This window comes from Hyaena hyaena, unplaced genomic scaffold (genome assembly GCF_003009895.1).
Source record: "Hyaena hyaena isolate Hyena2069 unplaced genomic scaffold, ASM300989v1 scaffold_70, whole genome shotgun sequence".
In the NCBI taxonomy this organism is placed as follows: Eukaryota; Metazoa; Chordata; class Mammalia; order Carnivora; family Hyaenidae; genus Hyaena; species Hyaena hyaena.
In genome coordinates this window covers 4,197,506-4,223,292 of record NW_024080701.1, presented here as the reverse complement: position 1 = coordinate 4,223,292, position 25,787 = coordinate 4,197,506, and the positions used below count along the sequence as shown (strand labels likewise).

The window sequence follows — 25,787 nt, the reverse complement described above, 5'->3', positions numbered from 1 at the left end:
TGTTTAGTTACTGTTTCGATTTACTTTGAGCAACAGCCTTGAGTTTTTTAAATTAATTAAACTAGTGATAAATGTGTTAAACCTCTACCTTCTAGAGCTACATGATTAGCCTTTTTTGTTAAACTTTTTTTTATCCCCATTTAAGAGAAGATGGACCTGGAGTGTGATTACTCTGGCCAACTAATAACAGAATCAGAGACTCGGGGCACATAAGGAGACATGGGATTATTTACACAGAGGGAAACGGAGGGTCAGAGAGAGAAATGACTTGCCCAAGAATTTGCCTCTCTTTTCTCGCATCACTTCCCTCCTGCCCCAAACTCCCTGATCAATGCTGAACACAGAAGACTTGCCTCCTTGGCATGGAATAGCATCTTCAGGGCACATATTCTATACCCACTCAGTTCCTCACCCATGATGGAGGGCCAGCTGGATCCTCTCCTGGGAGAAAGGAAGGTTGGTTATGGCAGCCGAAATGAGAGTCTGACTGGGAAACCAGAGGAGTACAGGTACAGAGGGAAGGCAGCAGCATAGGTCTGGGGCAGCTCCCAGCCCACCTCCTAGACAGAGACTCTAGAAGCCAGGAGACAAAATGTTCTGAAACAGACTCCCTGCCAATGACAGTAGGGAAGGGGCTTATTCTCTGAATTAGGTTTGAGGATAACTGCCAGCTTTACTTTGCAATGATCTAGTTCATGACAAAAGTGCAGTGAGTTTTGAGCTATTTAGCCATTGAAAGTACATGGTAATTGGGGACTTGAACTTTGCAGCCAGAATTCGGCAGCTGCCTACTGCCACGAAAGGCAAATTTTGAAAACCTGGCGAGAAGGAGCCAAGTTCTCTGTAGCATGTAACTTGGAAGCCTAATGCTCTGAAGTTGCTACTCTTGGTATGTGACTCCATGAGGGCTGAACACAGGTGTGAACTGGGCTGCCAGAGTTGGGTCATGGTAGAGTTCAAATTATCACCTTCTCTTCCCTCATCCCTGCAGTCTTTGCTCCTAGAGCTGTTTGGGACCAATGTGTAGATGCTGGAGAAGGGTTGATCTTGTCCACTGATCCCCAACCCACAGCAGAACAGACGTCACCTGGGAACGTGTTAGAAATGTACATTATCAGGCTGTACCCCAGACTAGTGGAACCAGAAACTCTAGAAGAGTGGCCCAGCATTATGTTTTGACAACCCTCTGGGTGATCCTGATGCAGGTGCAGGTTTGAGAACTGCTGGTTTAGAGCATGGTATGGCTCTGAATTTGTTGTTTATTAAGGAAACTCTGCTTTCACATGAGCTAGCCATCTGCCTCCTACCTTGCCCCCTCATCCCCCTCTGCCATAGGGACAGCCTCTGTTGGGAGATTTGGGGTTTGTTGTGTTGCTTTCCCAGCCCTCAGCACTTGTACAGTAAACCATCTTTTCACCATCTGTTTGGCCCCTGGCCCCAGCTGTCTCCCTCCTGCCCCCAGGACTCCCAGTTGTGTTGTTCCAGTGAGGTTGTTTCCACTCGGTGCTGGGAGGGGAGGCACTCCTAGATGCGGCTCTGTGCCATCAGTGGGACCACAGACCAAGAGTTAAGCCCTGGAACCCCACCTTAGAGTTCTCACTGCCACAAGGAGCGACCTTTCAAGGGAGGCCCTGGCTGTCCTTCTCAGGAGAGGCGTCAACCTGCCCTGTCTGTCCTGGCTAGAAAAGCCAGCGGCTAGGAGTGGCTAAGTGAGCTCTGGGGAACTTATCCATCCCTCCTGCTTTACATGCCAACAGATGGGGTAGTCACCTGAGGATTCCAAGGGGAAGAGTCTGACATAGTGGTTAGCTCGCCTAGCTTTAGTGCCAGAGAGAACCAGTTATGGTTTTTTTTCCTTTTTTTGAGAGAGATGGGGGCTCTGGGTTAATTTAATGAAATATATTTTGCCAAATGCTTTCTCTTTTTGTTCTAATTAATGGCCAGACATTAAAAAGTACAGTGGCTCTTAGAATTGTGTCATATCTTGGGGCACCTGGGTGGCTCAGTCAGTTAAGCTCTCGATTTTGGCTCAGGTCATGATCTCACAGTTCGTGGGTTCCAGCCCCGTGTCGGGCTCTGTGCTGACAGCTAGCTCAGAGCCTGGAGCCTGCTTTGAATTCTGTGTCTCCCCCTCTCTCTGGCCCTCCCCTGTTCATGGTCTCTCTCTCAGAAATAAATAAAACATTAAAAAATTAAAACATTAAAAAAAATTGTGTCATATCTCATTGCCCACCTCTCTCAGGTCCTCCTTTCCAAGTGTGAGGAGCATGTCAACAGCATGACCTAAGAAGCTCTGCCTTTGTCTCCATGGCACTGAGTAGAAACTGCCAGGCCCCTGGGGGATTTGGGTTGATGGCATATATTTGATATTTTCTACTCTTCTTCTGACCTAGTCTTGGGAAAATAGCCTTGGGGTATGAAGAAAATGCAAATCTGTGCTTTCAGAGTCCTCTGGGGCAGATTTACAAAATGGTGGCCATCCTTATAAGCTAGGGGACACTGCACAGGTGGGTGTATATCCAGAGCCCACCTGAACGTTCTTGTCCAAGGAAGACTGGCTTCTGTTCTGTGAGCGCTGTGTCATTGCTGAGGCCTTGTCACATTCAAGCCCTTTCAGCCTAAAGAAAGGAGAGGTCACAGGAAGCAGAGAACTTTGGTAGGAAAAATACACAGGGCTTTTATGTAAATCATGTCTCGTGTTGTAAGCCTCCCAATAATCCTTTGAGAGATGTAGTATTAACCTTGTTTTACAAATAAAGAAACAAAAGTTGACAGATCAGGGGACAGGTCACAAGCTGAGAAGTGGCAGAGCAGAGCCTTGACTCCAAGCCTAGTGTTTATCCCCAGAGCCCTTCCCCTCTCTGCTCCCTTTGACTCCATCTCAACTTCTAGGGAACATGAGTGACCCAGTAGGGTAGCTGAAAAGGAGACTGCACCAAGACTCAGAAATCATGGCCTCTTTCATTTATGGACTCCATCCAGCTCAGAATCCATCATGTTTGTTGGTATAGGCAAATAAACAGTTTTCTGCTGAGAGGGAGGGGAATTGAAGGAATCACTACAGGGTTAGGAGAATCAGTTTAGATTGCTGAGCTTGCCATGTTTCTCCTGACCCTGGCCACACAGGCCACTCCCAACAACCCCAGAGATGCCCACATTTGCCAAACAGCATGTGCATTTGTCCTTTCCAAAAGAGCAGTGGGGACATAATAAAGTGAGTTGTTAAACTGTTTCTAGGGTTGGGGGCAAGGAGGGGTCTGTTCGCCCCAAAATGCTGGGCTTTCTTTATAAGTTATCTGAAGCAATGTTTTATGAGAGGCATAGTTGTATGAGGGTATGTGTGGGTGTAAGAGAGAAGTACAAACTACAAAAATACAATATACTGAGCTTTTTTCTAACAAGCCTGGCTGAGTTTTCAGTAATTCTGCAGCTGTGACATGACTTAGTCCACTGAGATATTCAGCACTGGCTGGAAAAATACAACCAAAATTTATTCAATCGATAGCAAAAAAACAGTGATTCTTCTAAGAGTCACATTCCTGTAAGATTGGCCTCACTATGGGAAAGATAGACAAATTCACTTTTTTTTCAGACCCAGCTCAGAGTTTTTTCCTTTCCAGGAACTTCACAGGGCACCAGGAACCCACAGAGACATGAGGATGCCTAGACTCTTGAAGCATCATCATTGATATCTCAATAAGTCTAGCCCTCTCATTAGCCCTGCCCTTACAAACTGTCCAACAGCAGGTTTAAAGGTTCTGCTCAGAGGGTCTTAATTGATCTTGTTGAGTCTGGTTTGGCCATCTGTGCTGACAGAGTCACTCCCATGACATTTGCTTGCACACAGTGACCTCCATCCTCCAGATTGAATATGTTTTCCCCACCCCATGTGCATATCCTCTGCCTACTCTACCATGTGGTGATGAGTGAAGCTAGTTCTCTGACCCGAGCAAGGACTGCCAACAGAAGACCCCGAGGCACCATGCATGGCATCTGAACCTACAGATATCTATTGGCATCATAAAAATCACCCTGAGTCCCTCAATTTGCATGTAGAATGTGGGGGAGGTGGCGTTGGGGCAGCAAGTTTATTAAGAATTTTTATTAAGAATGTTTATTAAGAATTAAGTGAGGCCACTGGCTGGAGAAGTCAGGGTGAGCACTTGTTCTCTCCTTCTGAACTCTGATTTTCCCCCACTTGGGGTCTGGCCTCTCCCCCAGGGGCCACATGGCCGCTTGCTTCCCCGGGCCACATGGCTCCTGACACTACTGTCGGGATGCTTCCTGCCACCATGGGCCCCATCCTTGCCAGCCTAACTCCTGAGTTTTGAAGTCTGTGTCCTCTGAGAGGAAGGAGCTGAGAGCACACGGGGTGGGGCTCACCTCTGGCTCTGCTGCACTGGGAACAACCTGCTGCAAAGACGGTATGGCAGCATTTCTCCCTGGAATGAGCTCCTCCATCTTCTCCCAGAGTGAGCTTGGCTGCTTTTCTAACTGCAGCCTCAGCAGTTCCTGCACAGATTTGTTGGTTTATGGCTAAGCAAGAAAAGTGGGCTCCAGAGCCAGGAGCTCAGCAGGGGTTTCTTCCCTTCAAAGAAAATGTAAATTAGAGTGGAAGATGCTGAGGTTAAGAAATCTGGGGCCCTGCTGTTAGCATTTGCACCCTTTATCCTCCACCTCTGAAAGCTGGACTCAGTGTATTGTGTGAACACAAGGGTAGGACCGTACCCCAGTAATTGATTCACGCTTTTTGGCTCAGTTTATTCATGCCTGGCCCTCAGAAGATGAGCTAATGTGGCTGTTCCTCTGTGATTTTAAAGTGCAGTACACATCATCTGCCCCTGAACCTGGCAGACCCTGACACACGTCTTCAGAGGACACTAATAAAGAAAGGCTTTCTTTGGCTTACAAGAAATTTAAATATAAAGTTAAGGTAGAAGAGAGGCTGCAATGCCATCCCATCCCTGCTGCCTCATCCTTCCCGGTCACATCCCCAAAGACCAAGTGCAGCTGTTATCCACTCCTCTAGTGACCCCTTTCCTTGATGCAGCCTCTCAACACCCCTGGGCTCTTGTGATTTGGGGTCTCAGGTGCCCACTGCCTACTCCCCTCCACCTCACCTCTGCCTTCTCTACAGGCCCATGAAACCACGGCAACTTTTCTTTAATGGCACATGGTCCAGGATCTGAGAAAGTTACAATCACTCTTGTCCTCTTCAAGACTTACGTAGCTCACACTTAAAATCTGCCTGCCTTACAAGTAGGCTGATTCAATGAGGTGAGGCCTAATGAGTGGGGGAGTTTCTACATGTTAAACCCTCTGATGAAGATGCACTGTGCCAGAGTGCCTGGGATTGACCCCATGATGGCTTAAAATAAAGCTGCTCTTGGGGTGCCTGGGTGGCTCAGTTAGTTGAGTGTCTGACTCTTGATTTCTGCTCAGGTCATAGTCCCAGGGTTGTGGGATCAAGTCCCACATTGGGCTCCACAGAGTATAGAGCCTGCTTGCCATTCTCTCTCTCTCTCTCTCTCTCTCTCTCTCTCTCTCTCTCTCTCCCCCTCCCTCACCCCTGCTCATGTGCTCATGCATTCTCTCTCTCAAATAAATTTTAAAAGTGAAAAAAATTTTAATAAAAAATAAAGCTGCTCTCCTTTCCAAAGTTATTGTTTATGAGTCAGGAAAGGCAGTTAACCTTGAATAGTTTAAGTCACTGGCCCACACTTGCCTACTGCATGCTGCCTCAGTCTCTTCCCTAAAGAATGGAAAATGAGAGCCAGGCTCTCCAGGGAGGAGCAAGAATATGAATTCTCCCAATCTCAGAGTTGCAGAATGATTCTAAGGGGTTCATCAATCATTCCACACGCCATACAGAGAGCATAAATGGGTTGCATGTATATGCGCTATTATTTTCAAATACTGCTAGTAGTATTTTCAAATAAGTACTATTGTGGTTTACAAAATATAAATTTATTTTTTAAATGGATACTGAGTAAGTTATTTTGACCCAGTAATATCTTTGGAAAGAGAATAACCTCAGAGGTTTAGTGGGATTTGGGTGCTCTGCCTCAGCTCACATGTCCTGAAGATAAACGTCCTCAGGCTTGGAGCCCTGACTTTGTGACTAAACAGTAATCACCTGTCAACATAAGGGCCTGTTTCTCCAGTGTAATCAATGGCACAATGTTCAACACACAACACACAGTTTAGCTTGTAGCATCAAGGCCACTGCAGGCAAAGGGAAAAGAAGACAGAACTCACTGGACTTTGCCATCCTGCCAAAAGGGAGGACTTGGCTGCCACAGAATATTCCAGAAAGCCCCAGACCTAGTGCAGGGTGATCAAAGAGAGAGCATCCTAGGAAACAGCTGGCTGGCGCCTGAAAGTACAAAGTACAAGTCCAGAAAGTTTAAAATTCCTAAACTTGCCCCTGCCCAGTGGCCTATTGTAGGGAGTTCACCATGGTGGTTCAGCTGAATGTGACTCTCTACCCAAAGACCACCTCAGGCCACTCTGCCAACCACTGGCATGAGTGCTCCAAGACAGGGGCAGGTTGCAACCCTCTATGAAAGATGCCTCCACAGTGCTCTGAGTTGATTCTGCCTTTGTGTTTCTGTTGGGAATTTAACTTCATGGAATTCTGTCATAACAAGGAACTCTGTTCCATTCCCCTAACCTCCTACCCTCCAACATTGGAAAAACAGCAAAGGAAGATACTTATCTTCATTAGTCTTCATAAGAGCTTTGTAGCTCAAACCCATGCATCTACCACAGGTTAATGGTAACCTGAAGGAACTCTGACTTCATGGCAGGGAGCAGGGGTCTCACCAAGTACTGGAAAATAACAAGAACAAGATCCTTTTCTCTGGATATAAGGGAGGTATACTGGGATGTTTTTTCATAATTATCTGATGAGAAAAGCTATTCTTGCTTTTTTTTTTCCTGTTAAGTGGGAGAACTCTGAGTTTGGATCTACTAAATTTAAAGTTCTTTCCAGCTAAGATCCCTACCAGTTTATTCAAGCTGCCAACTCATGAGAACAAGTTGTTTTTATGAAAGACATGCTTCGCATTAAAAGTTCTTGTGATCTGGGGCACCTGGGTGGCTCAGTTGGTTGAATGCCTGACTCTTGATTTTGGCTCAGGTCATGATCCAAGGATCATGGGATCGAGCGCTGTATCATGCTCTGTGCTGAGCATGGAGCCCACTTGGGATTCTCTTCTCTTCTCTTCTCTTCTCTTCTCTTCTCTTCTCTTCTCTTCTCTTCTCTTCTCTTCTCTTCTCTTTTTTCTTCTCTTCCTCTCTCTACCTCCCACCCTCCCCCCTGCTTGCACATACCCTCTCTCCAAAAAAATAACAATAAAATACTTTATAAAAAAATATTTAAAAGTTCTTGTGATTTATATCACACAAGCACATTTTCCCCATGGCTGCCCCAGGCTCCTGCCAATATGGTTGTTGTATGGATGGAAGTGAACTCCTTCAGCCACTAAAACTTACCTGAGCTGATCACCATGAAGTAGGCATTTAGTGCAAAGCAAAATTTGTGGAGAAAAATATTCACAATATGCAACTGTTTTTAATATCCCCTTTCAGTTGCTCTGGGAGAGATAATAGTACAGGACATGATGCTTGGGAAAAAGTTAAACATATTTCCTCTCCTCCCAGAAGAACCTTAGGAAGGAGTTTAAGTTCTTCCACACTCTGGGGTGTTAGTGAGGAAATTGTTGGCAGCCCTTGCCCCAAAAGACAGTTGTTGATGGAGTCTTTGAAAAGACCTGGTTTGTAGCACACCATCCAGAATGTCAGTGTGATCCCTAAGTCTGTCCTGAGAGTAGCTCTTTCCGGTGAGAGATCAAAGGGTGTAAGAATTGTGGCGGCTGCCTTGGGACTGTGTTAGGAGGGAGTGTGGGGCCAGCAGAAAAGGTGGGGAAGTGCTCGCCTGGCACTGCCTTCCTTTGTTGAGCTGTCCACTCACTCTTCCTTCCAATCCCACAAGGATAAGCTTTTTACAATACTTGCTGAGAGATCTGAGCTCCTGCCCTACTTCTCCTGGAAATTATAGGGTGAGCCGGTGGAAGGGGAAGAGGTGAGCCGTAAACCTTCCATGGAGGTCATAAAGGTCTGCCCATTTTTGGAGCAGTACTGAGCCCTTTGGCCTTTACACAGGTGAGATACTTTGGATCTTATAAGATGACCTTGGTTTTGGATGCAAAATTAGACACAGTCCCACCAGAGGCCACCATCTGAGCTGAGCTGCAGAGACCCCTGGGGACAGGCTTAGAGACTGCCATCCTGCAGAGCTCCAGATATTCTGACAGTTTTCCGCAAGTCATTCTCCTCCCAACTCATCCCGGATACCCTGTCAGATCCCTGAAGGAGAAGTTAAAGCTTTAGAAATGGCCTAATTTCCTCACGTTTTGTGAAAACTTTTAGCCAACCCTCTACCTTCTGGTCATTCAGTCTTTAGCTTATTCAGTGAATAATTGTTGAGGACCTAGCTGCCAGCTAGGTTCTGGGGGATAGCTCCTGCCTTCATGAAAATGACAGTCTAGAAAGGGAGCAGGTACTAAACAAGTAAACAAATCAATAAGATAATTACAGATTGTTGTAAGTCCCATGAGGGAAATAAACAGGATAAATGAGATGGTAAGTGGGAGAGGCCCTTCTGTAGGGGAAAGACCTATCTGCAGAAAGGACATCTGAGCTGAGACCTCCAGGAGGAAAGGAGTGGCCATTGGAAGAGCTAGAGGAAGGCAGTCCATGCAGAGGGCATATGGAGACATGGCAGGTGGGCAGGGGGAGAAGTCCTCGGGAGCTTCAGGAGGAGAGGCCATGGCCAGAGAGCAGTGAGGATTCGGGAGGAGTTCACAGGAGGCAGGAGCTAGAATGTGTAGGGCCTGTGGTCAGAGTTTAGGTTTTATTCTGAGAGCAATGGAAAGCCACTGACTGTGTTAAGCAAAAGTGGTAACCTGATTAAAGATCACTGTGTACTCACTGCCACGTTGTTTGTAATAGCAGATTAGAAACAAATTCCACTAATGTGGGTCCGGGTCACTATAAGGAAGTTCATCCCAATGCCCTGCAGCAGGTCTGTATGTACTGCCAGAGAAAGATTCGCAAGATACCCTAAGAAGGAAAAAAAAAACAAGAAACAGAATACAGTATAAAATATGCTGCCACTATATTTTACAATGTTATATATATATGTGTATAGGCTTGCCTGTGCATAAAATCCCACGTTAAGGATATGCAGGGAGGGGCCTCTGGGTGGCTCAGTTGGTTGAGAGTCCAACTTCAACTCAGGTCTTGATTTCATGGCCTGTGGGTTCAAGCCCCACATCGGGCTCTGTGCTGACAACTCGGAGCCCGGAGCCTGCTTCTGATTCTGTGTCTCCCTTCTGCCCCTCCCCTGTTTGCACACACACACACACTCTCTCTCCCTCTCTCTCTCCTTCTCTCTCTCTCAAAAATAAATATTTTTTTAAAAAGGATACAAAAGGAACTGGTAATGTGTTGCTTCTGGGGAGGGGAACTGAGACACAGGTTGGAAGGGAGGCCTATTCTTCACAGTGTCTCCTTTTGTATGTTCGAATATATTGGTATGCCTTTGTTCTATATTCAGCAAAAAAAAAAGGTAGCATGTCTAAATTGTGGTCACTTTGGTTGCTGTGTGGAGAGGGCACATTGAGAGATGGTGGTGGCTTGACCATGAGGTTGGTAATGGGGATGGAGAGAAATGGGTGAATTCAGGATCTACTTTAGAGGCAGAGGCAGCTGGACTCTGTGTATTCCACACTGGCTTTCCCTGCTCCACCTTGTTCAGGAAAGCTCTGTGCTTTGAGATAGGAACTGGGCTTACCTGACTGTACTCTGACTTCTGTGATGTCTTTGTGGAAGGAAGAGTTACTGGGCTCCTTCTAGGTGCTAAGAGCCTCAGAACTCTAGAGACTATCTAACGCATCACAATATGGAGGACATCTTACAGACATGTGCCTGTTTTGTATCCTCATTCACCTTATAGATGACTTTTCAAAAGTAATCTCTAGGCCCAACATATGGCTTGAACACTAGACCCTGAGATCAAGAGTCATATTCTCTACCAACTGAGCCAGCCAGGTGCCCCTAGATCGTCTTTAATGACACTCAAAACAAAGTTACACTGAGAAGCACTATGGTTTCTCAATGGAGCTTGCTTTCTTTGCAGAGAGATGCCAAAGGCCAGTACCTGTTTGACCTTCTTTGCCACCACCTGAACCTTCTTGAGAAAGACTACTTTGGGATCCGCTTTGTGGACCCAGATAAGCAGCGGGTAAGTCAATATTCCAAGCACAAATGGAGAAGAGGGTTTGTCAGTAGCCTGAGTCCTTGAACGGCCACTCGTGCTCGTGACTTAAGCCTCAGGAGTCTGGGACCAACCAGGCCCTATAGTTGGGTGTCATCTCTTCAGATCATGGTATGAGATATGGAAGCTCACCTTGTGTGGCATGTTGTTTCACACATGCTGAAATGGCAGCCCAGGGGGCTGAAGTGATTTGCCCAAAGTTGTCCAGTTGGAGGCAGAGCAGCAGGGCTGGGGTCATGATCTTGGAGCACAGGTCACAGGCTGAGCCTCTCCTTCCTGCTTTCTAGTAAATGAGCTGAGCCACACTGTCCCAGTTAGGAAGGGCCTCACCTAAAGTGCCACGCCAACCCGGTGTGGGCAGGACAGAGAGGGAACTGAACTGATGTGGACCTTCCAGCGCCTTGCAAATGCTGCAGTTCTCATTCTGTTCCACACAACATACATGGCTCTGTAGACACAGGGCACATTCCAGACAGATAGGAAACCAGGTCCATTACTCCCAGGCCCCAACCTCCCTCTCCAGCTTCACATCCCCTGATCTGTCTCCTCATGCTGTGGCTCCTCAGATGCCATCCTCTCTTTACAGGGCCTTCACCTGTACAGTCCCCCTGCCTGGAACCTTTCTTCTCCCTGGCCTCAGTTCTCCACACTCCACACTTTTCTTCTGGCTAATTCCTCACATGTAATGTCTCAGCTTAGACTCTCACTTCTTCCAGGTATTCTTCCCTAATCAACACTCTGAACGAGGGGCCCCTCCTATGTGCCCCCATGTACCATGTACTACCCCTATTGTAGCGCTTACACCATGCTGTGGCTGCCTGTTTGATTACCTGTGTTCCCTGCAAAAATGTAAGCCCTGTGAGTGTGGGGACTTTCTCTCATCATGACTATATCCCATAGAACTAGTACAGGGCCTAGAATGTAGTGGATGCTCAGTAAATATTTGCTGAAGGAATGATGAGTGGATGGGAAATAGTTCATAATGCCAAATATTTCCCTCCACTTGCCCAGCTGCCTTGCTAGCAGAAACCTGCAGTTCCTCTAACTTCTCTTCATCAGCCCTTTCCCTGCTGTCGGTGTATATTCTCTGGCACCCCCCTTGAAGTGGGAAAGTATGCAGAAGCATCACCCTTCACTGTACCCCCGCCCACCCCCTAACCTGGGCTACCATCCTCCAAAGACATTATCAACATGAATATGAAAGGCCCCCCCTTTTCATGGGTCCACTGAATTCTTCACAGTTCCAAACATGGGCTCCATCTCTGTTGTCACGGGGGGCCTTAGAGCCCCAGAAGGCGCAGCTCCCCAGCAGTGCCCAGGACCCAAGATAACGAATGAATGGATCCACCCCTCCCCATGCCAGAGTCAAGTGCTATTTTCTTTAATGCTTTGAGCCTCCGTGTCTCCAGGTCATATTTAGAATTTTATACTGAACACATTAGCTTAAGGAAAGAATCCAAAGGACTGTATTCATTTCTTTCAATAAGCCCTGCTCTCCTCGCTGACGTATTTTGGTCCTCCTGGCTCTGCAGAATTCTGAGCATCACCAGTGTTTAGGAAATAGTGTCAACGTCAGCCCCTCTCCATATAAGGCTCTACTGTCTTGACCTAAATACTGTCCTGAGGTCTGGGCAATAGTATAAGACACCAAAAGTGCCATGACCCCAAGATGTTACATGCCCTCACATGCTTTGGGTGTCCATTCACTATATAATAATGGGCTGTTTTTACAAGAAGCTTTCTTGTTGTTTTGTTTTTGTTTTTGGTCTGAGGTGTTTCTCCTTAAGAAGGAAGGCCAGTTACCCCAAGTTTTCTTCTCCCAAAGAGAGCAGCTTATGAAGAAAAAAGGACAAAATGTATCATGCTCATTATTTTCTAGTTAGGTCAGAATGTGCTTGAGAAGCATAAGAAAGCATATGGAAGTAATAAAGATCAAAAGCAGGAGGAGGTAGAGAACTATGAAGAAATGTGGAAGAGGAGAAATAAACATGTATGGAGTGGCGACTGTGTGCAGAGCTCTGCACTGAGCACAAACCTAGGTCTTTCAGCTGATGTATACTGAGCACCGAGTTGTAACAGGCACTGAGCTAAGAGCTTCACATATGTCCTTTAATCCTTAACACAGATGAGTATCCACATTTCAGATATCCATTCTCTGAATGAGTAAATAAAAAGTTACCAGGTTAAATAACTTGTCCAAGGCAGATGGCAATGCCAGTCTCCAGCTCAGAGCTGTCTGATGCCAGAGTCTATGTGGCTTCTAAGGGTCCGTGCTGAATTCATCATACCTGGTAGTTTCTGAAGTTGTGTGATTGCTCAGGAGTTAAGGCTTGAGAGAGCACTTGAGAGTTGTGGGAAAATTGTCATTCTAGATCTACTGACCCGTGGTAGAGACAGAGCGGGTAAGGTCCCCACTCCCCTAGGGTGTGAGGTCCTAAAATAAACCTCCTCCCCTTGAGCACCAGAAACCAAGCTCACATTGACCCCATCACTGCTTGTTCTTCAGGAGCCCCCATGCGGGTCTGGGTATTCTCCTGGTCCCCCATGGAGGAGATGCCCTCACTCCCCTTTTCCCCTGTTCCTGGCTCAGGCCCAGGGCTCCAGCCCGTTTTCAGCCTCTCCTTTCAAGGTGGAGGCACCCTTTCAAGCCTCCAGAGCCTGCAGAGGACTGCACATTGTCCCAGTGACCCAAATACAGACAGAAGCTCCCCTCTGAACTTTTCTTTTCTCTTCTCCTGACCCTTGCTCCCCAGACTCATGTTATCTGTGGGTTTGCCAGTGATTCTGGGATCCAGATTTAGCCAGAGTTCTGCAAAAGGTAACTGTGGCCATCATGATATTTTTGGAATCATGATTTCTCTGATTTCTCTACCAGACCCTCAAAAGCTCTTGGACAAGCTGTGAGGGCTTTCCCCTCCCCTCTGACCCCTCTCCCGTCTCCTCCAGCCTCTTCTTTCTGGAGCCCTCACTGCAGTACAGACCAAAGTCCTCCTCAGCTCATGCCAAGAGGAATAGCCTTTTTGTCATTCAGCTCCACCTGTCTTCTGCTGAGAGTGCATCTCACAGCCTTTCCTTGTAGTTTCTGTCTTCCTTTGTTTCTTTATTTTAATCTATCAGTCGGGTACCCGGGGGCATTCTGTTTACTGAGCCCCAGACACTTGCTGTGCTCTCCTCGCTGTACACAATTCTGATGTGCTCCAGTCAGACAGGCCTCCTCTGCCTTTATAGGTTCAGCCTGGAACCCCAGTTGTTTCCGTGCAATTTCATTTCTTGCCTTTGCTTCCCTGTGAAGCCGAGCCGCGGTGGGCTGTGTAATGTGAGAAGGACCTCTTAACCACATTGAGTGGCTATAATGAGTTGCCAGCCTCGTGGGAGCTCAGATCAGAGGAAGCAAGAGAGCAGAATGTCAGCCCAGATTATCCATGTGGAGCTGACGGAAGAACTGGCTCTTAGTGGGTCCATTAACTGCATGACCCACAGCCCAGCCCAGAAGGTGAGAGCTGGGAATCGCAGGAAGCCAGGATGCTGTCTGCATGGCCCTGGCTGCTTTCCTGCCAGAAGGAGGACTCTGCCAAGATGTTACGCTAAATAGAAGTAGCCAGAAGAGAGGGAGGTGTGGACTGGCTTCCACTGTCCATTTGACAGTTATACATTGAACACTATCCTAGGCATCAGTGAGTGACACAGTCTTCTGCCTTCCCAGAGCTTAAAGCTAAAGGTTTCAATCTACTTCCAGATAATCAAATCCCAAGTAACAGCAGTCATCACTCTCTGCAAACTGTCAAGTTTCCTGATTAGCATAAAGGCAACAAGCATCAATAATGCATTGTGTAAAGTATCCATGTAGAACTGGGAAATAGATAGAGAATGGTCTCACTGCTTCCTTCCCGCAAACATTAAGTTCCATGGGGGAAAAGTGTATTTCTACTATATGCTGCCTCTACGAAAATCCAAAGGAAGCACAGTACTATCCTACACATTGGTTGTGGTTAGTTATCTTATGAGACTGAGACTTTAAACATCCCTGGATGCCAAGGAATCCTGAGTATGTATGCTCTAACACAAGGGCTGGCAAGATGTTGCTCAAAGATGGAGTATACACCAGCCATCCCTGCCTTCTCACCATGTATGAAATTCCACCTGTTAATACTTTCTAGAGCTATGACCAACAGCCTCTGTCACCACCACCACCCCTGCCAAAAAATAGCTGACACACAACACACACACGCACAACCCACTGAAGTCAGCATTTCCCTGTCCAAGCCAGGTGGGGCTTTGTCCCCACTACACATACATGCGTTCACTTGTGCCTACTGGTGTGCCAGAAATATGGCTCAGAGCTTTGGCACCCTGCTTTCGAAGGCAGCATTGCCGGGGAGGCCCAGAAATGGCATCTGAAGCTGGAACTCTTCCCCCTTCACAGCTGCTTCCATAGGGAGCTTACTTCATAAAATCCTATCACCCTCTGCTCTCCAAGCCTACATATCACAAGCTTTTGTGCTGCTTTCACCCTGGGCTACAATCTGTCCAGTTATTGAAACTGGGTAAAACAAGTTATAGTTGACACTGTTTCTCATTAGGGTTTTCTTGTTCTGTGTTCTCTGTTTCAGCATTGGTTGGAGTTCACAAAGTCTGTGGTGAAGCAATTGAGATGTAAGTGTTCTTCGTGAGAAGGTGGGAAGCCTCACCCATGGGGAGGGTGGGACGAAACCTCCCACTGGTAGTAAGTCTTGGTGATTTTCCACTGTTCTGACTGTGATCCGGCCCTAAACATGTGAGGATTCTCTTAGGACGGTTCAGAAGCCTGTGTCCCTGTGGGGAGGGAAGCTCAGTCATCCTCTGGGGTGCATCCTTCCTAACGGGCACATCTTTGTCTCTGCAGCACAGCCTCCATTCACCATGTGTTTCCGCGTGAAGTTTTACCCCGCAGATCCTGCTGCGCTGAAAGAAGAAATAACCAGGTAAGGCTGAACTTCCCTCAGCCACTCAGACCTGTTGGGGAGGATAGGAAAGAGGGACTGGAACGTCTTAGATCCTCTATTTTGGAAGCTTGTAACTCTTATAAACAAGGAATCTTCCTAAATATAACCTTACCTCTTCTGTATTTCATTTCCGCATGCTTTCTTTGCTCACCTGCTCAGTAGAACTGGAACAGAGTGAGCTGCTTTTCTTCAAGAAGTATGAATGCTTCATTTTAAACTAGTCATCTGCAGGACCACCTGGGTGGCTCAGTCAGTTAAGCATCTGACTCTTGATATCAGCCCAGGTCATGATCCCACAGTTTATGGGATCGAGCCCCGCATCAGGCTCTGCACTGACAGCAAAGAGACTGCTTGGAATTCTCTCTCTCCCTCTCTCTCTGCCCCTCCCCTGCTTGCTTGCTCTCTCTCTCTCAAAATAAATAAAAATGAACTTAAAAAAAAAAAGAAACTAGTCATCAACAAAGGGATCTGGAGTAACTAATTAATCAAAAGTGTTTTCCTTTTACCAAGGATGTGGCCTCTATGGATGTTTTTGGAGAGGGCAGGCTGCTTTTTCAGGGGTTGAAATAGACTCCAGTGGCCTAATGTACTTTGGAAATGCCAAAGTCGGACACTGAAAAATAAGCTGGGAAATACAGAAGATTTTAAATCCAAGTGGATAAACCCCAGTGTGCTAATGGATCAGGTCCATGATAAACTCTTCATTGTGGGGATCATGCTTTGTGGTGGGCAGACCGCTACATGGAATGATCCTATCTCATCCAGCACCACTCAAGGATGAGAAAGAACTTCTGTGGCCACATTATCCTACAAGAGGGTCAATGAATAGGAGCTTCAGGGCTTCACCAGAGTTTTGTGTATAAGAGCCAAATTCACTCTGAAAGCCTTGCCTCAGAGATCCAGGAATGCTCTATAACAAGGATCCTTAATTTTTATATGAGAAATATCTAATTTTGACATTAGCAAAATGTTGATGTTACCTTGTAGAGGGTGGGGCCTGAGGCCAAGAGGTGATGCCAAGGAATTCTAGAACTGAGGAGGAGACAGCTCTGCTGCCTCTCCCCTCGACTCCCCAAACCTGGGAGACCACAGAGATTGGGATGAGCTGTTGTCAGTTATATAGACTCTGTCCTATAAGCCTTGTGATCTACTTCCAGATCCTGAACTGCTTGGGAGAATTCCAAAGAAAGGAAGGAGGAGGGAAGAAGGGAAGAAGAAAGAATATGGTTCACTTCCTGTTCTGAAGAGTGTGTCCCTAATTTTATATCAGATAAAAGGAGCTGAAGTTTCTCTGAGAAGGAAGACTAGAAAAGGGCAAGAGAAGAGGGCAAGAAATAGGACTAAGTAGTGCAAAGGAAGCACACAAGTAGGACAGGGGGAGAAAGTGGCTTCTTCACATGGGCCCAAGTGGAAGTTGGGGGGAATCTTGTAGTGGAGTTGGAAGGATAAGAATGTTGTTTGCTCTGGATGCTCCAGACAGTGTTGCATGCACCAGCTTTGAAGCACTGAGGCCGATGAAGTGTGTATAGAACCAAACCTCATGCTCCGCACTGGACACAGAAACTGCAGGTTTGGGGCACCTGGGTGTCTCGGTCAGTTAAGCGTCCAACTTTTGATTCTGGCTCAGGTCCTGATCTCACGGTTTGTGAGATTGAGCCCCACGTTGGGCTCCGTGCTGAGCATGGAGCCTGCTTAAGATTCTCTCTCTTTCCCTCTGCCCCCTCCCCCACTTACACTCTCTCTCTCTAAAATAAATTTGAAAGGAAAAGAAAAGAAAAAGAGAAAGAGAAAAGGAACGAACGAACAAACTATAGGTTCTGTTTGTCCACATGGAAGTGGACCTGGCTCCCACTTTGCTTCTGAAAATCAGGCTCACCCACATTACAGGAGAAATCCTGTAGCTTTAGGCAGGAGAGTGAAAGTAGAACCCCCATGAATAACAACTTAAACAGAGAGGAGTGAGTTTTGGCAAAGCTCAGCCTGCCCTACTCAAATCCCCAGAGGATTTGCCTCACTCAGCCTATCCCGGCCCCTCTCCCTGCCCTGCTCCTGTTCCCCTGCCAAAAGAGGTGATGATGCCAGGGCGGACCCACAAGTCCATACTCTCATCCATGTGTCTGGACAAATTTAACACACCTTTCTTGAGAACCCAGCACCTTGCCTCTCAACACCACACATCAGGATCGTCCGGTCTCCACCTCACTAGATCAACAATGGGGATGACAGGGATTATTCTAACAACTCAGTGAGCTGCCAGAGAGAACACAGCAGACACAGGGCTTTCTGATTTGATTAAAGGGAAAAAATACATGGTTATCTTGGCCCTTAGGAGGAGCTCTTAACACAATTTTCTAAGTCAAATGTTATTACATAATACTAATGTACAGACTCTCCTGCCCAAGAAGCAGCATAGACCTAGAAGCTCAGATCCTATTTCTGTTACTTCTTGGCTCTGTGGCCTTGGACATAGATATTTAATCGGTCTGACCTTCAGACCCCTTATTTATAAAATGAAAAGAGCAACAGCTACCACCTAGAATTGTTGGTAGAACTGACCACTACACTGGAGTCTTGCACTTGGTAATACACTCCCCACCAGCAAGCCTTGCACAGAGCAGAGACTGCCAGATTGATCACATGGTCTGTGCACCCCAAGGGCTATGCATGGGACACAAATACAGTTGGCTCTGGCTTTTCTCCTTTGTTGATGTGTAAAGGTACTTCTTTTTTGATAATCCCTACTCCTCCTCTGTCCTTTTCCCCCACCAGTTAGAGTCCTATCACGTAAGCAGCTAACTTTTGAGGACTCAAAGAGAAAGCCATCCCTGGTAATCAGTCATCCAAGTCCTCATGGTACAGCACAGGGACCACGGCCACTCTCTGTCCAACTCAGCCGACTTCAAAGGCACTGACAAGGGTGTGAGCTCCCCTGCCTTCTGCATACATCTGTGCTGAACATCCTCAACGGTTTTCCCATTGCTCTCTGCCTCACCGGCCTTCCTTCCCGAGAATGCATCTTCCAGGCATTGTTGGGGATGTGAACCTCAGAGTGCCTGGGCCTGATTTAGAGTCTTTGTGCCTCATGCTCCCCAAGGCATTCTGTGAAGGCCTTGGAACTAGCCGCATCTTTCTTCTCATTCATGTCTCTGCTGATCTTGAGAGAGTGGGTACCTGCCCCAGCCTCACTCAATACCCATAATTCATTCCTGGCTTAGAGACCTCCATGCCGCCTTCCTGCCAAACCAATTTAGCTGTCAGTGTGTTTTTTCCTAGCAATATTGGTCCTAAATTTCAGTGCCATCTCAGTTATTCCCATAAAGGCAGACTGAGAGGAGGGGATGAAATAGGAAGTAAAGAACTATGCTTCAATTTATCTCTTGGACTCTTCCCAGATGATAAATTTGGTTGCCAAATCCTGATTAATCTCTTTTGTCATTTTTTTAAAGTAATAAATAGATTTTCTTGTCTGAGATAGAGACAAGGCAGAGAAAATGGGGATTAGGCACCAGATTTAGTGTTTAACAGGGACCGCAGGTGTATGAACTCTGGAATAATAGAAGGAAACTGAGTGCAAATGGGGCCCCACCTTCTAAGGAAACAAAGCTGCCTGACATGTGTTTGAGCAGGTGCTCAAAAAAGAAATGTTAACGGAATGAACGATTCTATGCATGAATGGAGTTTATAGGTCATTTATTCCTTCAATGAACATCACTTGAGCCTAGCTTGGGCTAAGATGGACTGGCAAGCTTTTCTGTAAAAGGCCAGATAGTAAGTATTTTAGACTTTGTATACCATATGGTCTCTGTCATAACTGCTCGCTTCTGCCTTTGGATTGTGAACACGGCCAGAGATGACACCTGAATGAATGAGTATTGCTGCTTTCCAATAAAATTTTGTTTTATTTTTTAAAGTTTGTTTTCTCAGGTGGAGAAGGGCAAAGAGAAGGGGATAGAGGAACTGAAGCAGACTCCATGATGACAGCGGAGAGCCCAGTGTGGGACAATAATTCACGAACCATGAGATCATGATCTAAGCCAAAGTTGGATGCTTAACCAACTTGAGCCACTCAGGTGGCCCTAAAATTTTGCCTTATTTCATTGGAAACTGTGGTGGCAGGCCATAGTTTGCTGACCCCAGACTAAGGAATCAAAAAGAACTGGATATAAGTTCTAGGTTGTTCTTTAACTAGCTGTGTGACCAGTCAAGCAATAGTCAACTGCAATCAGTCAGTTTCCTCATCTATGAAGCAAGATAAAAACAGTAGTCACCTCACAGAGACATTGTGAGGACTGCATGAGACAGTACGTGTTAAATAGCACAGTGTGGTGGTGCCTGACTGGCTTAATTGGTAGAATGTAGGACTCCTGATACTCGAGTTTGTGAGTTTGAGGCCCATGTTAGACATGGAGCCTAGTTAGGACAACAACAAAATAAAGCAAAACAAAAAAAATACAGTACAATGTATGCCTCACAATATGCACTCAGTAAATCATTATTGTTTTGTCATCTGTCTCTCCCCACTGGAAATGTAAACTCCGTAAGAGTAGGGACTCAGTTGTGTTCCCTTCTGTATTCCCAGCACCAGTGACAGTGCCTGGCACAGTAAGTGCTTAGATGGATGGATGGATCAGAGGAAGGGTGAGTAGGTGAGCTAAGTGCAGGATGTATAAGCTCTCTAGAAGAATATTAAAAGCGAACTAAAAAACCATCTCTGACTCCAAGGAGCTTGCAGGCTAGTATGGGGGAAAAAGACATACCAAACATGATTAAAGAAAAGGGATAGTAGGGGCACCTGGGTGGCTCAGTCGATTAAGCAGCCGACTTCGGCTCAGGTCATGATCTCACTGTTTGTGGGTTCAAGCCCCACGTCAGGCTCTGTGCTGACTGCTCAGAGCCTGGAGCCTGCTTCAGATTCTGTGTCTCCCTCTCTTTCTGACCCTCCCCTGCTCACACTGTCTCTCTCTCTCTCTCTCAGAAATAAATAAAAACATTAAAATTTTTTAAAAAGAAAAGAAAAGGGACGGTAGAAAATAGAGGAGGCCAGGGACAAAGAGTCTGAGGAAGGAAAGTCAGGTCCAAAGAAAGAAACTCTTTGGAGAAACTTGAGGAGACACCACTGCTTTCCTGAAGTCAGAACTTTCAATTCTGGAAATGTCTGTGGATTTATCTCCACACTCTGATATCAGAAAGCACAGTGCCACAGGCAGTACCTTGGAGAGATGTACATGTCACAGAAAGACAAGTTTTTCTTGGCTGTCTTTTAGGTTTTTACCTGCTCTACTGTCAGATGGTCCCAATTCACACCTCCATCAATTTAAGACAATGCTAGCATTAAAACAAAAATGGAGGTGAGGCCAGGAAGAGATGAGCAAAGCTTACCCAAAAACGTGTCCTAAGGAACAAGCTTGTTGTCTTAAATCTGGTCTAAAGCTGATTTCTTGTTCGGGTCCAATGAGAATTTCTCCCTGATGACCCAGTTCTCTTGCCTGCATTCAGGGCCCCTTTCTCACTAACTGATAGCTAACTGAATTACCATGGATGTAGGAAAAGCATTAGGCCCTGAGTCAGGCCTTCCTTGATTCTGATCACTGTGTCACCTCAGACAAGTCACTCTACATGTCTAGCCTCTGTTTCCTCACTGTGAGAGAATTAGGCTCTACAGCTCCTATTCTGAGATTGGGTAACCAAGCCAACCTGTTCATCAGGAGCTGGGTAGGCTATGTGGCCCCGGTAGACTGATATCTCACTTGGAAACAAAGTGGCCCTAGTGGCAGTATCTCAGGCAACAGGAGAGACTACCTTAGGCCCATGTGTGGCAGGGGACAGTGTGCCAGGTTCTCTTGAGACTAGGTCTAAGGATGCTATGGATAGTGTGGGTATATTTTCATGTCCAACAGTGAGCCATTGGTTACCTCCTTCAGCAAACAAAACATGAAGCTTGATGAAAGCCACTGTAGCAGAAAAGGGAGGGAGGACCCCTAATACAACTCTGTCCCCTGAAGCTGTTGGTCGATTCTCTCTTGGACTTGTGACTTACTTCTAACAAACAGAATAAAGCAGAAGTGATAGTGTCTGACACGAGGTCATAAAGAAGTGAATCCACTGGTCAGGTCTATGGGTGTTGGTCATGAGCTCATTTCTTCTTGTCTTCTAAAGAATGTGCTTTTTTTTTTCTTTTTTATGATGTTGATTTGCCCCTCCTTCCCCTGCCCCTTCCAATTGCTGTGCCATTGCTTAACAATGTTCCTGTGGCCTTACCCTTGACCCCCCCTACAGCCGTCCTACCTCCAAAAGTCTGAAGAATCGCCACCCGCCTCCCCCTCGCCCCAGCAGTGGAAAGCCTGTTTCCTTTCCAGCTCACTGGAGGCACCTGCCATGCACCCATTGACAAAGATGCCTCATAAAGATAATGGTTCTCAGGGTGAGGAGAAGCATGTCTGTCCCCCCTCGGTGGGAAGGGAGCCAATGAGAAGGTTCCAGCAGGGCTTTTTTCAAACCTAGGAGCAAGAAGACACACCCAGATTCTGATGTGCTTTCCCCCCACCCCGGGCGATGTTCTCTTCACCGCCACATTGAGAATCAGTGCCCAGAGCCTTGTTGTCCCTTTTAGCTATCTCCTTTAATCCAGTATGTGCTGTCCCTGAATTGTAGACACAGAGAGCTGTAGAAGGAGTGATATATGAACTCAGACCCAGGGCATGATCAGTGAGTAAGGGACAAAAGATTTGCTTCCACATCCTGCCACAGCCTGGGGAAGGTGGGAGCCAGAGCAGTGAGAGGCAGAGAACCACCCTCCCCCTTCTCTCCTCCTCCGTCTCCCTCTCCCTCTCCACTTAGTCTCCCTTCCACCCTCCCTCTCTCCCACTCAGAAGTATGGCATTTTACTGTGAGGAGCAGAGTGAAGACAAGTAGATTTGGTAGATCCATCTTAATTATTCACTCTACATGATGTCTTCTTTCAGTTTTTCATGGCAAGCACTGTGGCAGAGTGGGGTTGCTGGTGATGGTGGAGGTTGTGGTGAGGAGCAGAGTTCTTATCAACCTCCGGACTACAATACTTCCCTTCCCTTTGGTTTGAAGAGGGTGGTCCATCCTGATGTGGTTAGATGGATGCTTTCAAATAATTCTTAGAATAGTGCTTCTTAAACTCTATATGCAAATCACCTGGGGATATTGTTAAAATAATTCAGTAGGTCTAGGTTGAGCCTAATATTCTTCATTTCCAAAGAGCTCCCAGATGATGTTCACACCCCTAATTTGTGGGCCACACTTTGAGTGTCAGGACCTTCGGAGAGGTTTAATTGCTCCTGAATTTCTTTTTGTTAATTACTTGAATCTATAAGCCCATAGCTCTCAGAGTCACCTGCTAGTACCCTCCCCACCCCCAAGTTACATAGTCGCTGGTCCTCTTTCTCTTGAGCATTTTCACATGATCAGCTGGGCATGAATCCTCTGTATTATTCTGTAGCCTGAAAACAGAAGCAGTGGAACCCTCTAGTTGTCCAAGGAGGGCCCAACTTCTTTTTGGTTCAGACTGATGGAATTTAAGAGAATTTCACTACATTCCCACTATTCCCCTAGAGATTCTGTAGTTATGTGTGGCTAACAGAGTGCCACCAAACTTCACTTAAAATGATAAGCATTTATGGGGTGCCTGGGTGGCTCAGTCAGTTGAGCATCGGACTTTGGCTCAGGGCCTGATCTCACAGTCTTTGGGTTCAAGGCCCCATGTTGGACTCTGCACTGACAGCTCAGAGCCTGGAGCCTGCTTCAGATTCTGTGCCTCCCTTTCTCTCTACTCCTCCCCGCTTGCTCTCTGTCTCTCTGTCTCTCTCAAAATAAAAAAAAATAAAGACATAAAAAAATTTTTTTGATGACAAGCATTTATTATTTATCTGTTGCTATGGGTCAGGAATTCAAGAGTTGGCTTACCTGGGTGGTTCTGGCTCAAGGTCTTACATGGGTTTGCAGTCATCTAAAAGCCTGACTGGAGGATTCTTCTTTATAACCCGTCTCAAACACTATCACTTCTGCTTTATTCTGTTTGTTAGAAAAAAGTCACTAAGTCCAACCCACACCCAAAGGGAGAGAATTAAGCCCTACTTCTAGAAATGAGGAGTATCAAAGAATCTGTGGGCATATTTCTAAGTCACCATAGAGGCCCCCTGCCAAGGCATCACTGTGGTAGGTGACACACTTAAGGGTGTGATCCCCCTGACTTTGGCTCTTCTCAGGGCACCTGTAAGGTTGTGAACATCAGACACCTACTCCTTGTAAAGACATTTCAAAATGTCAACAGTTCTTCCATTGCATTGTGACAGGGCCCACCTGACTCCTTGTGAAACTACAAAGCAGTTATAATGAAAGGAGGGCCATTTAACAGTGACTAAGAGCCAACCTCAGGAGTCTTACAGTCTTAAATGTGAATCCCGACTCTGCCACTTCCCAGCTGTGTGCCCTTGAGAAAATCACTTAAGCCTCTGTTTCCTTTCTTAAAAGGAGCAGGGATGATGCAACACTGTGTGTTAACTATACTGGAATTAAATTTTTTCTGAAAAGGGGTGGATAATAGTACCTATTTCAAACTATTAAGTGAGAGTTAGATGAGATACTGCATGCAAAGCTCATAACACCTGGTCTGGCAGATAGGAAGTGCTCAGTACACATCAGCTACTATCAGCTGTTGCCCTTGATGTCCTGCTTCCACTGAGGTGAGAGTTTTCTCTGTTTGAAGAAATGCTAGCCATGGGTTTCTGTGCTTCCTTTAGTGCTGCCTCTTCTTACACCTTATCCAAATTCTGAGAGGTCCAGTTGAGCTCTGCCAATAATCAAAGGCTGTTCTGCATATGGACAGATTGTCTTATCAAGCCGAGGCTGGTTCCGCTTAAGAAGAAACATCAGCCAGAGTTCAAGGCAGAGAGAGGCCCAGTTGGCCCCTCTCTGCAGACACAGGTTTCTTTTTCAGCACAGAATGGGCCAGAGCTGGCTCCTTCCAAAACCCAGCACTGGGAGGGAAGACACAGTGCTTTTGCCAGGAAGCACCGTTTCTGCTTTGAGCTCCTGAAGGAAACTAACGAGTTGTTTTGAATTGAATCCCAAATCAGTTCAGGGCAAAGTACTTTAAAAAATCTTCAGGGAAATGGAAAATATATTTGTTCTTTGGTGCCGTTTTAAGTTTTTGTTTTTAATGTAGTAAAAAAAAAGTGCCCTGACAAAAAATTTGATAGGCTTATATTACAAAGTTATATCTTTAAAGCAATCAGAGAAATCTTTTATAGCTCACCCTCTGTTTTCTCTCCAGGTATTTAGTCTTCTTACAGATCAAAAGGGATCTCTACCATGGCCGCCTCCTCTGTAAAACATCAGATGCTGCCTTGTTAGCAGCTTATATCCTTCAAGGTAATGACTTTTGACAAGATGAATTTGCTTTCATGCTAAGTACTGATTATATTATTTCAGTTACCACAGACGACTACTTCTTGGATATAAACAGTATCTAACTTGAAGCAGAGTCTGGGTTGGAGGGCTTTGTCCATCCTCCTGAGTCCCAGAAAGCTCTGAACACTCAACCCTAAACTGTGCCTAAGGTCTTCCTGCAGGCTCCTTCAGGTCACTGTGACTCTGTTTGGAGTTTCCTCCACCCTTAGCTGATAGAGTTACTGGGACTCTGGAGAGTCATCTGAATCAATTTTTTCCTAGACTTTCCATGCAAATCTCAAAGGTGTGAAGTACCTTAGAATTCTGGTGTCTCAGATACCTTTCCACTCAGAGTGCTCAAAGTTGAAATGTTTACGAGTAACAGATATATTTCCTAATATTGCTAATAAGGTAGAGTTGAGTCTGTATCCAGCGGATTCCCAGATTGGCTTTTTTTTTTTTTTTTTTTTTTGCAGAACAGTAGGAAAGGTGTACACTCATCATCTATGTGATGCCTTCTCCTTCCACAAAGTGCAGAGACTCCTAAGTGCCACTTCTAAGGCTTCCTTTAGTCCTTAGACCTGAACTGTCCCCAGACTGTTCAGGACTACAACACTAAAATCATGAAGTTTCTATCAAAGAATCTGAACTCTTAATTGGAAATCTGTGAACTCCAGGAAGCTACTTTGTGAGGAGAACCTGGAAAATGCTTGCCAGAAAGAAACTTCAGTTCATCTGTTAAGAGAAATATCATAGCTGCCTTAAGAATGGAGAAGTCAGGCATGCCTGAGTCAGGGTGGCTCAGTCGGTTAAGCATCTAACTTTGGCTCAGGTCATGATCTCACAGTTTGTGGGTTTGAGCCCCACATCAGGGTCTGTGCTGACAGCTCAGAGCCTAGAGCCTGCTTTAGATTCTGTGTCTCCCTCTCTCTCTGCCCCTCCCTTGCTCATGCTCTGTCTCTCTCTCAAAAATAAACATTAAAATTTTTTTTTAATGTTAAAGTCAACACATGGCAAGCTTGACTTCTGAGAATCCTGTTTTTAAA

The 25,787-nt window shown here is 46.1% G+C and overlaps 1 protein-coding gene and 1 long non-coding RNA gene across 11 annotated transcripts in view; one reads left to right on the top strand and one right to left on the bottom strand.

Moving 5' to 3' along the window:
* Positions 1–227: 227 nt before the first annotated feature.
* LOC120232239 lies at positions 228–9,911 on the bottom strand. The gene is made up of 7 exons (XR_005528524.1): positions 9,860–9,911; positions 8,996–9,099; positions 6,259–6,376; positions 4,384–4,588; positions 2,531–2,618; positions 969–1,087; positions 228–441 (listed from the first exon to the last, which is right to left on the bottom strand). It is a non-coding gene; the product is annotated as an uncharacterized LOC120232239 (long non-coding RNA).
* Positions 9,912–10,179: 268 nt separating this feature from the next.
* FRMD5 (FERM domain containing 5) overlaps positions 10,180–25,787 on the top strand; it is a 45,845-nt gene continuing 30,237 nt past the window's right edge. For 5 of the 10 annotated variants that reach the window (XM_039232809.1, XM_039232810.1, XM_039232808.1 and 2 more), the window contains exons 1-4: positions 10,180–10,309; positions 14,953–14,995; positions 15,225–15,303; positions 24,626–24,723. In XM_039232809.1, the coding sequence (XP_039088740.1) occupies positions 15,242–15,303; positions 24,626–24,723 (160 nt within the window). In that variant the 5' untranslated portion in view covers positions 10,180–10,309; positions 14,953–14,995; positions 15,225–15,241. Of the gene's footprint in view, positions 10,310–14,952; positions 14,996–15,224; positions 15,304–24,625; positions 24,724–25,787 lie in introns of those variants that run through there. The other 5 variants (XM_039232804.1, XM_039232803.1, XM_039232806.1 and 2 more) reach the window with 1 other exon arrangement.